Source organism: Pleurodeles waltl, chromosome 1_1 (assembly GCF_031143425.1).
Source record: "Pleurodeles waltl isolate 20211129_DDA chromosome 1_1, aPleWal1.hap1.20221129, whole genome shotgun sequence".
Lineage (NCBI taxonomy): Eukaryota > Metazoa > Chordata > Amphibia > Caudata > Salamandridae > Pleurodeles > Pleurodeles waltl.
In genome coordinates, this window is record NC_090436.1 from 995,869,910 (window position 1) to 995,886,776 (window position 16,867).

Here is a 16,867-nt window from a genome sequence, read left to right on the forward strand (position 1 = left end):
CCCTGAACCTAGGAAATCAGATTCCTGCAACTTACGAAGAAGAGGACTGCTGAGCTGAAAAACCCCTGCAGAGAAGACGGAGACACCAACTGCTTTGGCCCCAGCCCTACCGGCCTGTCTCCCTCCTTCAGAAGAAAACTGCTCCAGCGACGCTTTCCCCAGGACCAGCGATCTCTGAATCATCAGAGGACTGCCCTGCTTCCAAAAGACCAAGAAACTCCTGAGAACAGCGGCCCTGTTCAACAAAGACTGCAACTTTGTTTCCAGAGGAGCAGATTTAAAGACCCCTGCAATCCCCGCAAGAAGCGTGAGACTTGCAACACTGCACCCGGCGACCCCGACTCGACTGGTGGAGAAACAACGCTACAAGGAGGACCCCCCGGCGACTCCGAGACTGTGAGTAACCAGAGTTGTCCCCCCTGAGCCCCCACAGCGACGCCTGCAGAGGGAATCCCGAGGCTCCCCCTGACCGCGACTGCCTGACTCTAAAATCCCGACGCCTGGAAAAGACCCTGCACCCGCAGCCCCCAGGACCTGAAGGATCGGAACTCCAGTACAGGAGTGACCCCCAGGAGGCCCTCTCCCTTGCCCAGGTGGTGGCTACCCCGAGGAGCCCCCCCCTTGCCTGCCTGCATCGCTGAAGAGACCCCTTGGTCTCTCATTGAAACCTATTGAAAACCCGACGCGTGTTTGCACACTGCACCCGGCCGCCCCTGTGCCGCTGAGGGTGCACTTTCTGTGCTGACTTGTGTCCCCCCCGGTGCCCTACAAAACCCCCCTGGTCTGCCCTCCGAAGACGAGGGTACTTACCTGCTGGCAGACTGGAACCGGGGCACCCCCTTCTCCATTGAAGCCTATGTGTTTTGGGCACCACTTTGAACTCTGAACCTGACCGGCCCTGAGCTGCTGGTGTGGTGACTTTGGGGTTGCTCTGAACCCCCAACGGTGGGCTACCTTGGACCCCAATTTGAACCCCGTAGGTGGTTTACTTACCTGCAAGAACTAACATTACTTTACCTCCTCCAGGAACTGTGAAAATTGCACAGTGTCCACTTTTAAAATAGCTATATGTTTTTTATGTAAAAAGCATATATTGTATTGTGATTATTCAAAGTTCCTAAAGAACTTACCTGCAATACCTTTCAAATGAGATATTACATGTAGAATTTGAACCTGTGGTTCTTAAAATAAACTAAGAAAATATATTTTTCTGTAACAAAAACCTATTGGCCTGGAATTGTCTCTGAGTGTGTGTTCCTCATTTATTGCCTGTGTGTATGTACAACAAATGCTTAACACTACTCCTTTGATAAGCCTACTGCTCGACCACACTACCACAAAATAGAGCATTAGCATTATCTCTTTTTGCCACTATCTTACCTCTAAGGGGAACCCTTTTCCTTACTTTGAAATAGTGCATACAGAGCCAACTTCCTACAGCTACCCTGCACTTACAATGTCTAAGGTTTTGCTTAGACACTGTAGGGGCACAGTGCTCATGCACTGGAGCCCTCACCTATGGTATAGTGCACCATGCCTTAGGGCTGTAAGGCCTGCTAGAGGGGTGACTTATCTACACTGCATAGGCAGTGTGAGGCTGGCATGTCACCCTGAGGGGAGTGCCATGTCGACTTACTCGTTTTGTCCTCACCAGCACACACAAGCTGGCAAGCAGTGTGTCTGTGCTGAGTGAGGGGTCCCCAGGGTGGCATAAGCTATGCTGCAGCCCTTGGAGACCTTCCCTGGCATCAGGGCCCTTGGTACCAGGGGTACCAGTTACAAGGGACTTACCTGGATGCCAGGGTGTACCAATTGTTCAAACAAAAGTACAGGTTAGGGAAAGAACACTGTTGCTGTGGCCTGGTTAGCAGGCCTCAGCACACTCTCAAATCAAAACTTAGCATCAGCAAAGGCAAAAAGTTAGGGGGTAACCATGCCAAGGAGGCATTTCCTTACACAGTTCAAATGAATAACAAGTTATTGCCTTTGTGCGCTTGACTCTAATGAGCAAGAATGAGGAGCCAAGAGTTATTCTACAAGATTTGCAATTCAATGTTAGAAATTCAGATAAAGTATGGCTCAGTTTACAATAGGAATGCCACAAAACAGAGCAGGAACTCGTTCATTTTTAGTTTGCTATCTGAATCAACATTTGTTTCTAAGCTCCTTAGAGCTGGGTGCTAGATTTGTTTGTGTTTTTTAAATTTTGGCCCAACTTACTTAAATAAATTCATAAGTTTCATGAAGAGTCAGGCCTCTGTCCTGTTCAATGACTTCTCCCTTCTTTTTGTCCAAGTCAATGATGTGGTTCATCACAGGGTACCAGAATGGATAACTCTGTGGGCAGAAGCCACAGCTGCTGAGTTCTCAGCCCTCAAAAATATACTAAATACCTTAAGCTAAAAATCAAATACTCTACCACTGATGGTCTTATAAACTTACACATTAAGACTTGAGACCAGCACTGCCTTGGCAGAACAATTAGGGGATTGGCTCAGTCTTGGCCCACAAATCCAACACTGAGAAATCGGAGTTGATGTTTTTGAACACAAATATGAATTTCTTTGCTACCAACAAAAAAGGCAGTTTACTTGGGATGGATTAAGCTTTCATGAACCATCGTTTTATAAATAAATTAGATGAAGATGCACAAACTCTTGAACTGTACACAGTGTAAAATTTTGTGAATCACAAACATTTCCTTTAAGAACACTAGAGTCAATATCATTTCAGTACAATCTAAGTCACTATAAGTCAAGGACAGCAAGGCAATTTGAATCTGCCACTGCAATAAAACAAAATACCTCTGTTGCACATACAAATTATGGAGAACAGATTACTGAAGATCTATGGATCTTAAAAATGGTACTTCCAGCAAGGATCTTAAAGGAAATTCAGTCCTTTCAAATAACTAAGCAACACCAAACTGAGCAATTCCTCAGTCTTGAGCTAGTTGTGGATCTTGAGTGGACTGTACTTTTTCATCTGACTAATCATGTATTTGTAATTCTGCATTATTGTTTCAGTCAGTGCTTGGAAATGCCACCAAGGCAGTCTTATGCACTTTATAATTGTAACAATAAAAACAAATGGTTGTCAGGAATAGTTAATGTATGCTCTATTTGTGTCATAACCAGTAAAATCTGGAATTGTGTAGTACTTTTGGACTGTTTATCTATATAACCTAGATTACAAGTAACTTTCTACAAATCACTCAATCATTATTGAATGAGTTTCTAAAACAGTCAAACACCTCACAATCATTAAAATACACAATTCCTGCATTCAAATTGTCTGTGTAAATGTGTCATTCAACATATATCAAAAGAAACGAGGCAGAACTTTCTGTTCCATGCCTTTGAGATATTATTGTTTAATTTCATTTTGTTTTATTAAGTGCTTACACCTCAGGTTCTGTACTCTGTTCAGCTGAGGAGCTAAGCTTATGAGTTTCAGAGTATTCCAAAACACCAATCTTTCCCTTCATGGAATTGTCTGATCTTTATTACAACTTGTAATCTAGCAATTTTAGCACAAGCCCTACAGGGCACAAACTGCTTATTAGGCAAATCTGTAATTTCATACACCATGTGCTTCACATAAACAACTCAAGCATTCAGAAAAATATGTTTTTGCATGTATTACCTCCATCACTGTTGCCCTCATCCGTTACTATGTCCAACAGTCTCTCAAAAGCATTTTCAAAAGCAACAATTTTTTGAATTGCTGCATTACTTTTTGTTAGCTGCTGAAGCAACAACAGTCCCTATGGAGAAAAACACACAGATGTTAAAAACCTATCAATTACATCTCAAAAAAGATAACACATAGAATTATGGCAATAATATCATCAATATCATTATTAAAGCGTGTATGACAGTGAGCATAAAAAACAGTGAGTGACATATTTTAATTTGTCTTTCACAAAATGTAGGATCCAGAAAGTACATGAGAACCTTGGATTCCACCCTCTTATGCCTTTTTTCCCCAGAGAGCTCATGTTTAAAATCCTGCTTTAAAACCACATAGGTGTGGCTCTTATGATACAGTTAGCAATGCAGTCTTCCCTTAATGGAACACAGTACTGAAATGAATAAAAACTGACTTTACTGTAATGTTTAACACTGAGCAATAATGCCTGCACTTGTTGTGGCCATATAAAACTACTTGCACCAACACTTGCATGCAGAGTGAATGACATCACGTGAATATCGTTTGCAAATTTGCAGCAGAGAAAAAAAACAAAGGGCTAACCACCTACAACTATTACCTCTTTGTAGATAGCCCAAAAGTATTCTAAACAAAAAGACACTTGATCCTCATCAGTGAGCTAATTCTCTTCAGACACAAATAAATGCAAAGGCCTCACACTACACACATTTGGAGCAACCCGTCATAGGACAGCACCTGAGGAAAAACAGAGGGATAGTCGCAGAACTTAACACTGAAGAAACACATCTTCATACACTTAAAACTAAGGGAACCTAAGAAGGTCAATTTTTCCATGCATACATTGCATAGAAGATCACCTACTAGTGACTGAATGAACGATCTGTCAAGCGCTACAATAGTGCAATTACAATATGTAGGAAGTTGGCTCTGTAGGCACTATTTCAAAGTAAGGAATAGTATGCACAGAGTCCAGGGGTTCCCCTTAGAGGTAAGATAGTGGCAAAAACAGATAATACTAATGCTCTATTTTGTGGTAGTGTGGTCGAGCAGTAGGCTTATCCAAGGAGTAGTGTTAAGCATTTGTTGTACATACACACAGGCAATAAATGAGGAACACACACTCAGAGACAAATCCAGCCAATAGGTTTTGTTATAGAAAAATATCTTTTCTTAGTTTATTTTAAGAACCACAGGTTCAAATTCTACATGTAATATCTCATTTGAAAGGTATTGCAGGTAAGTACTTTAGGAACTTTGAATAATTACAGTAGCATATATACTTTTCACATAAAACACAAATAGCTGTTTTAAAAGTGGACACAGTGCAATTTTCACAGTTCCTGGGGGAGGTAAGTTTTTGTTAGTTTTGTCAGGTAAGTAAATCACTTACAAGTCTCAGGTTTGGGTCCAAGGAAGCCCACCGTTGGGGGTTCAGAGCAACCCGAAAGTTACCACACCAGCAGCTCAGGGCCGGTCAGGTGCAGAGGTCAAAGAGGTGCCCAAAACACATAGGCTTCAATGGAGAGAAGGGGGTGCCCCGGTTCCGGTCTGCCAGCAGGTAAGTACCCGCGTCTTCGGAGGGCAGACCAGGGGGATTTTGTAGGGCACCGGGGGGGACACAAGTCAGCACAAAAAGTACACCCTCAGCAGCGCGGGAGCGGCCGGGTGCAGTGTGCAAACACGCGTCGGGTTTACAATGGTTTTCAATGAGAGATCAAGGGATCTCTTCAGCGTCGCAGGCAGGCAAGGGGGGGGCTCCTCTGGGTAGCCACCACCTGGGCAAGGGAGAGGGCCTCCTGGGGGTCACTCCTGCACAGGAGTTCCGTTCCTTTAGGTGCTGGGGGCTGCGGGTGCAGGGTCTTTTCCAGCCGTCGGGAAATGGAGTTCAGGCAGTCGCGGTCAGGGGGAGCCTCGGGATTCCCTCTGCAGGCGTCGCTGTGGGGGCTCAGGGGGGACAACTTTGGTTACTCACGGTCTCAGAGTCGCCGGAGGGTCCTCCCTGAGGTGTTGGTTCTCCACCAGTCGAGTCGGGGTCGCCGGGTGCAGTGTTGCAAGTCTCACGCTTCTTGCGGGGAGTTGCAGGGGTCTTTAAATCTGCTCCTTGAGACAAAGTTGCAGTTCTTTTGGAGCAGTGCCGCTGTCCTCGGGAGTTCCTTGTTTTTCTTGAAGCAGGGCAGTCCTCTGAGGATTCAGAGGTCGCTGGTCCCTTGGAAAGCGTCGCTGGAGCAGGTTTCTTTGGAAGGCAGGAGACAGGCCGGTAGGACTGGGGCCAAAGCAGTTGGTGTCTTCTGTTCTTCCTCTGCAGGGGTTTTTCAGCTCAGCAGTCTTCTTCTTCTTGTAGGTTTCAGGAATCTAAATTCTTAGGTTCAGGGGAGCCCTTAAATACTAAATTTAAGGGCGTGTTTAGGTCTGGGGGTTAGTAGCCAATGGCTACTAGCCCTGAGGGTGGGTACACCCTCTTTGTGCCTCCTCCCAAGGGGAGGGGGTCACATCCCTAATCCTATTGGGGAATCCTCCATCTGCAAGATGGAGGATTTCTAAAAGTTAGAGTCACTTCAGCTCAGGACACCTTAGGGGCTGTCCTTACTGGCCAGTGACTCCTCCTTGTTGTTCTCATTATTTTCTCCGGCCTTGCCGCCAAAAGTGGGGGCCGTGGCCGGAGGGGGCGGGCAACTCCACTAGCTGGAGTGTCCTGCGGTGCTGGCACAAAAGGGGTGAGCCTTTGAGGCTCACCGCCAGGTGTGACAGCTCCTGCCTGGGGGAGGTGTTAGCATCTCCACCCAGTGCAGGCTTTGTTACTGGCCTCAGAGTGACAAAGACACTCTCCCCATGGGGCCAGCAACATGTCTCGGTTGTGGCAGGCTGCTGGAACCAGTCAGCCTACACAGATAGTCGGTTAAGGTTTCAGGGGGCACCTCTAAGGTGCCCTCTGGGGTGTATTTCACAATAAAATGTACACTGGCATCAGTGTGCATTTATTGTGCTGAGAAGTTTGATACCAAACTTCCCAGTTTTCAGTGTAGCCATTATGGTGCTGTGGAGTTCGTGTTTGACAGACTCCCAGACCATATACTCTTATGGCTACCCTGCACTTACAATGTCTAAGGTTTGGCTTAGACACTGTAGGGGCACAGTACTCATGTACTGGTGCCCTCACCTATGGTATAGTGCACCCTGCCTTAGGGCTGTAAGGCCTACTAGAGGGGTGACTTATCTATACTGCATAGGCAGTGTGAGGTTGGCATGGCACCCTGAGGGGAGTGCCATGTCGACTTACTCGTTTTTGTTCTCACCAGCACACACAAGCTGGCAAGCAGTGTGTCTGTGCTGAGTGAGGGGTCCCCAGGGTGGCATAGGATATGCTGCAGCCCTTAGAGACCTTCCCTGGCATCAGGGCCCTTGGTACCAGGGGTACCAGTTACAAGGGACTTACCTGGATGCCAGGGTGTGCCAATTGTGGAATAAAAAGTACAGGTTAGGGAAAGAACACTGGTGCTGGGGCCTGGTTAGCAGGCCTCAGCACACTTTCAATTCAAAACATAGCAAAGGCAAAAAGTCAGGGGGTAACCATGTAAAGGAGGCATTTCCTTACACAATACCATCCATTTGCACATATCCTCCTTAGTTGAAACTTGTCTAAGTTAGCACTGGTTAGCAAGATAACAAATATTAAATTGTTTGGGGAAGAAAACTGTAAACTGGTGTAAAATAAAAAAATATACAGGAATGATATCACGACCACTAGCAAGGGTATGGCCACTAAATACCATCAAGCTTTAACAGAATGGCAGAGTGTCAAAGCTTCATTATGGTACTATTCTGCCCAGGAAAAAAAACACCTAACATTAGGGAAATGTAAGGGAGCAGGTCATTTTCCTTTCCAAACTGCTGCAGTAAAAGCTACGGACTGTGCTGGGTATGGAATGGAGTTCTGCCCTACAAAGACAGATGTGTTCCTCCTTTTGCGGTCTAACATTTGTGGGAAACTGCTGAAATATATTTATTTCCTAAAAAACACTTTTATAATTACATTCAACATGACTTGGGCCTAAGGAAGAGTATACAATAAGCACTTAAATAAAAAGGACAATACAGCTATCATTTTAGGAGTTGATGTTTTCTTACTCATACTCCGAGAAATTATAGTCTAATTCCTACACCAAATGAAGCGGCGTTATGGTGACATTGAAGAAACAACTACAATGGAAGATAATGATTGGGAGGCTCAACCATTCTGCCTACTTCCCATTTAGCAATGGGAACGACTATACATTGTTTCCATAGTTCCAACCATGTACTACTGTTAAATAATTTTGTCCAGTAACGGGGCAGCAGCAGCAAGTTGCTTGGCCTCATCTTCTATTTATCAGATACAAAAGCCATGTGGGCACCTTTACAGACATATGCAACATGTTGGTGTGTCAGAATATGAAAGGTAGCCAACGCCACATTGAGTACCCTGGAGTCTGTCAGTGGAGGCATCACTGATCTGTTAATGAAGCTCAACAGCAGATGTCTAGCAAACAACAACCAACACCACTCACCTGCTGATCACCCATGGCCGGCATACCCAAGAAAATTAGTTGACCTGAAACCAATAGAATGCTTGGAGGGAAGGTGAACAGAACCTTGCATCAAGGCCCACAGAGCAGCCTCACACACATGCGTGCTCCTTCTCACCAAGCACTCCAGGTGTCTAAACTTCAGTTGCACATTTTGTGAATCCCCTAAAAAAAGGAACCTTAAGGGAGTCAGTGGGTCCTGGGTCAGTAGATTCAGGCATGTGGATACCCTAAAAGGTGGACTAGCAGTGGGCTAAAATACTGCTAAGCGAGTTGGAAAACTAGCCTCTTGAATGTGTAGGCACAAAGGTGGTTACTGCCTTTGCCGAGATTGCTATTCTGTCCATTTCTAGTAGACTCTTAGCAATTTTTGAAAATCAGCAGAAGACATGCTTGGATCTAATGAAAGTTCAATATTTTACTGACTCTGTTCAACCTTGTTTCATGCGAGTTCTAGTCCTTGGGAATCTCATATTTGCATACATTCCAATCCATCCACTGCACTCAATTTACCCAGCTTAAGCTGGCTAAGCCCTTAGCAGTTTCGCTTTTAAGCCTCGGGTCCCTGAGTTCCAGAATGTTCTGGCCTATTTCGACATCTCTACTCCTTAAAATCTGTGTTCTCCCTTTTTTCTCATCCCCTCCTTATGTTTGGGGATAATTGCCTTTTTAAGAGCTTTATTTTTCTCTTCCTTTATAACTTAACTCGTATTACAGTTCTTAGCAGTGACCTCCATTTTTCTCATTTTTGAGCTCAACTGTATGTCTTGCTTTGCTGTGGTGAACCTCTTACCTAGGACTAATAAGGATTTTCCAAACACACTGCAGTTTTCATTGATTAAGCCTCCTTAATTTCCCTAGGGAAACCAAGTTGATATTGGTCTCTGTGACATGTCTTTTACTTACTTACCCATCAGTTTTTTTTTCACATTTTTAGATACTCATTTTTTAAACCAACGTTGCTGAAGAAGGAAGACAGGAGACAAGGATCTACCTTAACATACAGAGATCAAACAAAACTGATGGAACCTCACATTTGATGGAGGCTATTCAATTTTTGAAGCAGCCACAATATTCGTAACACGTCCACAAATCTCAGAATTATTTTCTACTTTTTTCAAATTTTTAGCAGTGAAAGCAATAAGCCACTTTTAACTGCAATTCTGCACACCTTAAGCTCAGGAGATTTGCACATTTGTCATTGCCTTTATTATATTTGGCTTCTCCTAATTAAAGTGCTTATTTTGTTAGCAATAGCTACTGTCAAAATGACGGTGTACGAGGATTTGTATTGGCAGATAAGGTCAATGCCTCAAGGCAGGTGCAGGTTATCAGTTCAAATACTAAACAAGAATGTATTACATCTAAAAACAAGCAGGTATTAAAAAAAAAAAATAAAAAAAAAAAAATCAGCCACAATATGAAGAAACCAGTTACATCGACAATAGTCTTGTAGCAAGAAATCTATTAAATGCTTCGCTAAAGCTTTCATGTAATACACAACTTGACTTCTAGTGATTGGGCATGGAACAGCTTTTATTTATTTTTTTAAAGAAGAAATAGTGGATGTCTTGCTGGGGCAGAGCTCGCATAGAGATTCCTAACACTGATTTAAACCTCACAACACCAAACAGCTTAGCAGGCTCTTCGGATAATTTTTCTGTAAATCTCTATTGAACAGCTTAACCCTAAATTAAAACATTTAAAAGTCAGTGAAAGTTGGGTGGAACAAAGTCAATCTCAAACATGTGAAGATTCAAATGCATTTTTACAACAAATCATTTATGTTTTGCATGCAATTCGGTTTAAGATTAAAATGCTGTGTCCAGAGTGTCAGTCAAGTAGTATGTCATGAGAGAGGTGGATTAGAGTTTGAAATCGTTTTAAGTAGATTAAACTGTGCCTGTCAATCACATGTATTCTGCCGCGTCCGATTCAAGACAACAAAACAGTCAGTTATGTCTGGTGAATGTATGCAGATACTTTTATGTAGCTGCCCTACAAATAGCTTGCAGCACAACAAAAACTTATTAAGGTGGCTGTAATCACTTTCTCAAAGGGTAGGATTGCACCTCCCAAGTGCCCTGCATGTACATTTCTGCTAATAGATAAAACAACTATGTGGATTACTCAAACCATCTAACTACACCCGATTCAATGGTAGTGCTGTCTTTCAGTGTCTGTCCAAAAAATTACAAACCAGTGTCTTCAGCTTCTGAACACATTTTGTTCTATTTTAACAGTAACCTGGAAACATACATTGTTTTTAGAATTAAATTGGTACTTTGAAGATTTGCTTTACAAAGTATTAAAACCCCTTCTAGAAGAAGTTTCATATGTACCCTTAGGCCTGGAAGGTAATAAATACGACAATCTTTTAACAGCGTTTGCATTGTCAAATGTGTGAAATGAAGTGGTTAACACAATACGCATGGTTATGAAAGATGTTCCACAATACATTACACCGCAGAATACTATGATGGTGGTCCCTCTAACCTAGGTAACACTACAGTGATCCCCCAGATTTGGCTAATGATCCGTTCAACCTTGTTTCATCTTGAGTTCTGGTACCTGGGAATACGTTCCAATCTGTCCATTGCACTCAACTTACCCAGCTTCAGCTCTGCTGACACATTCAAGGAAGCTTGTTTCCCTAGTACACACACAGTGAACCCTAGAATAAGGTCTTCCTATATAGTTAATGGTGCTATATACACAGTGAAAGATATGACACTCCCTAATCTGTAACAATGATTTTGTAGTCTAATGTAATAATATCAGTCATGCCTAGCACTACATTGCACATAACTTACCCTTATTGTGTCTTAAAGAGTATTGTATAGGTTTCTCTTAATAGGGAACTACTAATAATTTTCTACATCATATCAAGTTTGAGGTAGTTTTTTCCTCTGGCTCATTTTTAGGTTCTATAAATGAGGTTACTTCAGCATCACATAACAAAGTGATTCCTCGTCTGTTTCGATGAGAAGGAAGTCTGTAGAAAAGAGCACTGTCTCTTCACAGTCTTTTTTCTAAGAATGGCAAAGATTAGGTTTCCTTTATTAGTCTGTATTATTATTTTTGATTCAGCAAAAGGCAGCACCGCGGTGTCTTACAATTTTAAAGCAAATCCTTGTGCAACACTTGTCTGTTGAGGCATGGAAATAGTGAGTTGCACTGTGCGCACAACTTGAACTGGATGCTGAAGACGTGGTGGCTGTTTTGAACTGTCTATGAGGTTGACATTTCAGCCAAGGGTTTTAGTGGTTCAAGAAAGAAAACTACAAAACGGCATCTGTGTCAGGCAACTCTGTATTTTTTACATGACTTGTGTGGCAAAGTGGGTTTTAGTTTATGGTGCAATGATGAGGGAGCGTTGTGCATTTCTCTAACATGGCTTTACACTTCATAACGTCAACAGTTTCGCCAATTTTCTTGGATACCTCCTCTGATTTTAGTTTCAACTGTGGCAAACCTTGAAGATGCAAAGTCACAGGTGCATAATTTCATAACATTTCGACTCAAATATTCAAAAAGTTGCAGAGTTGCCTTGAATTCCAAGCAACCATTGGTCTTATAATCAGTTTGCTGACCTATAGTAATTGTCCACTCCACCCACTTAAATATATTTTCACAGCCAGACTATGGAAACTTAATGTGAATCTCAGACATGATATAAATGGAAGTCATTAGGTAATGAAGCAGCGTTTCACTAATGGTTAATTTCCAACAGACAAATGGATTGTGTACTTGTCACAACACAGCTTCTTACTTTAAACGTTCACACTTAATAACAGCAGAAAATAATCAGAAACTGTTCTCCCAAAATGTGACTGAGATTCTCTGTTCGGCAGTAGGTTGCTTGGTTCCCTCTTACTGTGGAATAGGATGAATGCACATGTGCTCTCCCATAGCCAACATGCTACTCTCAGTATCACCCCTTTACTCCAACTTGGCTCTCTCAGATCATTCTTGGCAACCCTTGATAGGCTGCTTTTTTTAACCCCTCTCTTCACCGAGTGGGTAGCCAGCTATTGGCTCATCAGAACACTGGAATTATGGTACAATGATTCATTAATGGGAGGGGGTGTTCCTTTTGCTGCTGGCTGCCATCATCTTTGCCATTTTAAATCATCGGCTCATCATGCTCTTTTCTCTCACTGTTCCTCAACCAATGGGTGGCTGGCAGGAGAACAGAGGAAAAAGAAAAGGGCCATTAAATGAGTGCTGTGAGAGGTGTAAGGGGTGTGGAATGAAGGGTGAATCCTCGCAGAGCAGTATACCATGAGGCAAAATACCTGAGCCGGTTATGAATGCAGAGGAGAATGCGGCGTCAAAGCGGCTTGCAGAACCAGCCATGTTCAACCTTCCAAATTTAGTGTTCAGTCCTACTCTACTGTCATCAGTTCATGGATTTCAATTGCTTCCTATTACCGAGAGACATCAGTGAAGAAAGCTTTTGAATCCGTTTTTCATCACTTCATCATACGTGATCACCTATGTGCCGCCGTTTTTTTTCAGCAATGTGTTTTTTTTTATTAATCAACAGTTTTTTATTTCACGCATAGAAACATACATCATGTCCGTGTCTATAACCAAAATGCCACCCTGCAAGCAGCTTTCAAAGTCGCACTAATATTGCACTGATATGCAGCCCTTATTATAACCGTTTGAATTCATACAACCAAATCTTATTTGGTGTATTAGCTAAAATACAATAACATCTAATCTCAGGTATAGACCCGGTCCCACCACCCAAGGGCGGCGTTAATTCAATGTAAATTGGAGGTTCCCACAACATTAATTGCCACAGCTTGAGATCCTCATGAAACTTATCTCTTCTAGTCTCTTTTGCCACACACCATTTTCCCACATCCTTCTCCTATTATTCACACATGGGAATTTACGACTCATCCAATGGATTGCCAAAAGCCTTCACACTAATAGCAGTGTGTTTTATATAAATGCATTTATTTTATTTTTAGGCCAAGAAGTTGAAACCTCCAAAAGGCATGTCTGAGGGTGAAGCTGTATGTCTAGGTGTAGCCCGTGCTGATAAAAGTCTATCACTTTTCCCAAGCATGTGTGCATTTTCAGGTAGTCCCAGGTCAGATGTAGATATGTGGTCTAATGTAGCATTGTGGGCGTGATATACGTTCTGTGTGAAAAACGTAATTTTATCAGACTGAACCAAGCATTTATGAGTGGCTCTTCCCAATACTTATTCATAAATGTATCTCCACTTTCTGTTTCCAATTTTTCTCCAGCTTTCCGTGGTGCTTTTGAATTTTTGCCCTCAGTGCTGTGTATGCTCTAGTTGACTCGCTTTCTCTGATCAGTTTGCAGTAACAGAACAAACAAATTCAACGTATGAGGAATCTCTGTTCCTGCACCCCCCATACTGCTCCGACTATCCCATGTGTGGTGTTGTAACATATAAACTTCCCCACTTCCAATCCAAACATTTATGTGGCCTGTTGGAGGGTGTTTTCACAATCTATAAAAGCTACCTGCATCCACACAACCATCTTTCCAGTCCTGCAAACCAAAGTCCCTATTACTTTGACAAAAAAACGGTCTCTTCTATAGTGAAAGCTTTTGAGAATAGGGCAACCACCGGCTGCATTTAGACAAATATATCTGCAAGGAATGTAGTATCAATTGTACTAAGTGTGGGTCAGTTCTAATTGTGCGTGCTCCCTCGTACAGGTGCCTAGTGAGTTTGTTGCATAACAGGATTTCCTTCTAATAGAGAGCTGTCTATACTGTTTGCCATCTCACAGCATTCAGTTGAGAACTTTAATTGGGCTGTCTGGAAGTACAACTCTAGTTCTGGTACTTTTAAAGCACCCAATTCATACGGACACTGCAGATTTTCTATATTTACCCTGCTTCTTTTTGTGCCTCATATTACTGTTATCAGCACCGATTTTAGCTTTTTAATAAGATCATGTGGCATAGGATACATAATGTATTGGGAAAGGTACAGACATTGTGGAAGTACCAACATCTTTGCAATCACTATCCTACCTGTCTTTCATAAAGGGAAAGTCAATTAGCAGTCTATAATCATCTGTATTTCTGTTAGTAACATTTGGAGGGAGATGATAAAAGTGCTAACCACCTAGCCTCTGAGTTTGTCATTGCAATGCCGAAATACCTGAATCAATCAGTATTCCACGGAACAGTCATTTGTGGCAGCCCACAATGGGGAGTACATGAAAGCTATTCTCCTAGATAAATTGTGGACTTCTGTTTGTTAACAGTGAGCCCTGCCCATCTATTGAACTGTTTCAGCTGAGCCCACAACTCTCCAAGGGAATTAATCGGATCAGTCAGATATACTCAGTCCAGGTTAAAATTGCCCACGCACCCAAATCATGACGTAGTTTACAAGCCAAGGGCTGCACTGCAAGGGCAAAAAGCAGCGCGATAGAGGACTCCTCCTTCTGGTGACTCTCTGAAATCCCAGTTCCACTGATATGTAGTCATCATTAGTTCTAACCCTAGCCAATGGCTTGGTCTACAGCAAATAAACCATGTGAATGTAATGGGGGGACAAAATACATCTTTCTTAGCACTGCAAATATTTGCTCCCAGCTAATGACATGTCAGTATCACTATTTTAGGCTTCAATTCTGACACTGCCTGATTATTTAGCGCCGTTCATTTGTCTGTAATAAAGCCATGTTGATCCATGTGCTATGTCCTTAATCACTTTATTCAAACTTTCAGATACTATTTTATCCACTATTTCACTATTTTGTAGTCAACGCTTACCACTGAAAAAAGGCCTGTGACTCTGCAATCTAGTGGGTCTTTGCCTGGTTTAGCAATACAAAAACTATAATTTCTCTCACTGACTTGGGGAGCTTTCCATTCTCAGTCAATTCTAGGTATACAAGCAGCAGCTTGTCTGCCAATAATTCCAATTATCACTGATACGATTCTGTTGATATGCCATCATGGCCTGGTGTTTGGGAGCTATATGTCAGCTATGGCCGCTTTGATTTCTGATGATGTAATTGGTTCTTCCAACTGACTACCCTGGTCCTGTGTCTGTACTAGGTACTCAGATGCTTAAGAAACAGAGTACTCTACCTCATCAGAGGGATTCTTTGGCAGCCTGTAATTGCTTATAATAGTCATGGAAGATGGTATTAATACTTTCTTGCATATTTACCACATACCCTTGTATGTTCCAAATGGCAATGGCGGTGGACGGGGCTTTCTTGCATTTCAAAAGGCACTCTAGTAACCTACCAGGTCTGTCCCTTTCACAGCTGCCTGTATTGTGTGTTATGTAGCATTTCCTTGTCAGCAGTGTCTCCCAATATAATTGCTTGCAACTCCTGCTCTTGTTGTGTGGTGAAGTCTATTACGTGCTGCTGTTAACAACTCAAGTGGTTTCTCTGTTCTCTTTCTGTCCCTGTTCTTTTTAAAGGCCACATTGGATATTACCAGCCCTCTCAACACCACCTTCATCCTGCGTCCCATTCTGTTTTCCTCACCTGCTGGATTTTCATTTTGCTCAATGTATTGTGTTAATCCCTCTTGAACAGACAGATTAAGTGCAATGTATTGTAGTATAGCTACAGGCAGCCTTCACGCAGTTATTGCCGTCTTGTATTTCTTACAGTGATATCAGAACAAGAGAGGAGAATGATCTACGTAGATTCTACCACTGTATACCATATTATGTACTCTAAGTGAGCTAGTTCTATCCACTAGTGCATAATCCAGTATTGAAATGTGTACTGGATGCTTGGGCATAATAGGAGTAAACCGTAGTATGCGAGTACTGATTTCACCATACAGCTGTTAAGTTTAGAAGTTCTGTCCATGGCGCCATCCAGCACACAATTAAGATTTCCAAGCTAGACCTACTTTTTATCGACCTATTCTTCAAGAGAACTTCTGATCATTTTTATGTGGTTCATATATACCTATTATGGTCAATTATATACAGTTCGACTGATCACTTGCAATTACATAGTGTCTCTCGTAGTCAATCTCTGTTTTGGTACTATCCAGATTCCTACCCCTCTGGCATGTCAACTGTATCCTGTTTGGCAGAATCTATCTCTCCATTTACGTTTTAACTTATAAGCCTCTTCTGGTTTTAAACAGGTCAATTGGAGACATGCTATATGTTCTCCCTGCCTATGGAGCTATGAACTCACCCTGTCTCTTACCACAATCATTCAACAAACACACAATCTAGGTCTGCAATACCACTATACCAGCCATGGTTGTTTCGTAACAGTTTCCTCTTAAATCCATTGCACATCGAATCTAAAGTACCCTCCACAGTTCAGGTCAGCATTTCGAAGCAAAGACATGATACTAACACTGAACATCAAACTGATCACTTGCACTTTGTGAGTTGAAGACCCTTTCAGTCAGGTCTCCCCACTTGGGATGTGTATGGGGCTGTGTATTAACTTACTTAACTAAAACATATATAAATTCCACAAATGATAAAATGAAATACCAGTTTTTTGCATATGATGGTCCGCTGCCCAGAGTGCCACCCACACTGGGCTCTCTACTGGGATGGACCCCTTAACATCCCATGAGGGGCCAGTCTGGACATTGTGCAGTTATTTGCATTAGCCAATCTAAGGGTTCTA

At 42.5% G+C, this 16,867-nt stretch overlaps 1 protein-coding gene across 2 annotated transcripts in view; it reads right to left on the reverse strand.

The window, feature by feature from the left end:
* USO1 (USO1 vesicle transport factor) overlaps positions 1–16,867 on the reverse strand; it is a 565,160-nt gene that overhangs the window by 308,589 nt on the left and 239,704 nt on the right. For both annotated transcript variants that reach the window (XM_069230285.1, XM_069230286.1), the window contains exon 8: positions 3,646–3,766. In XM_069230285.1, coding sequence (XP_069086386.1) covers positions 3,646–3,766 — 121 coding nt within the window. The remainder of the gene's footprint in view (positions 1–3,645; positions 3,767–16,867) is intronic.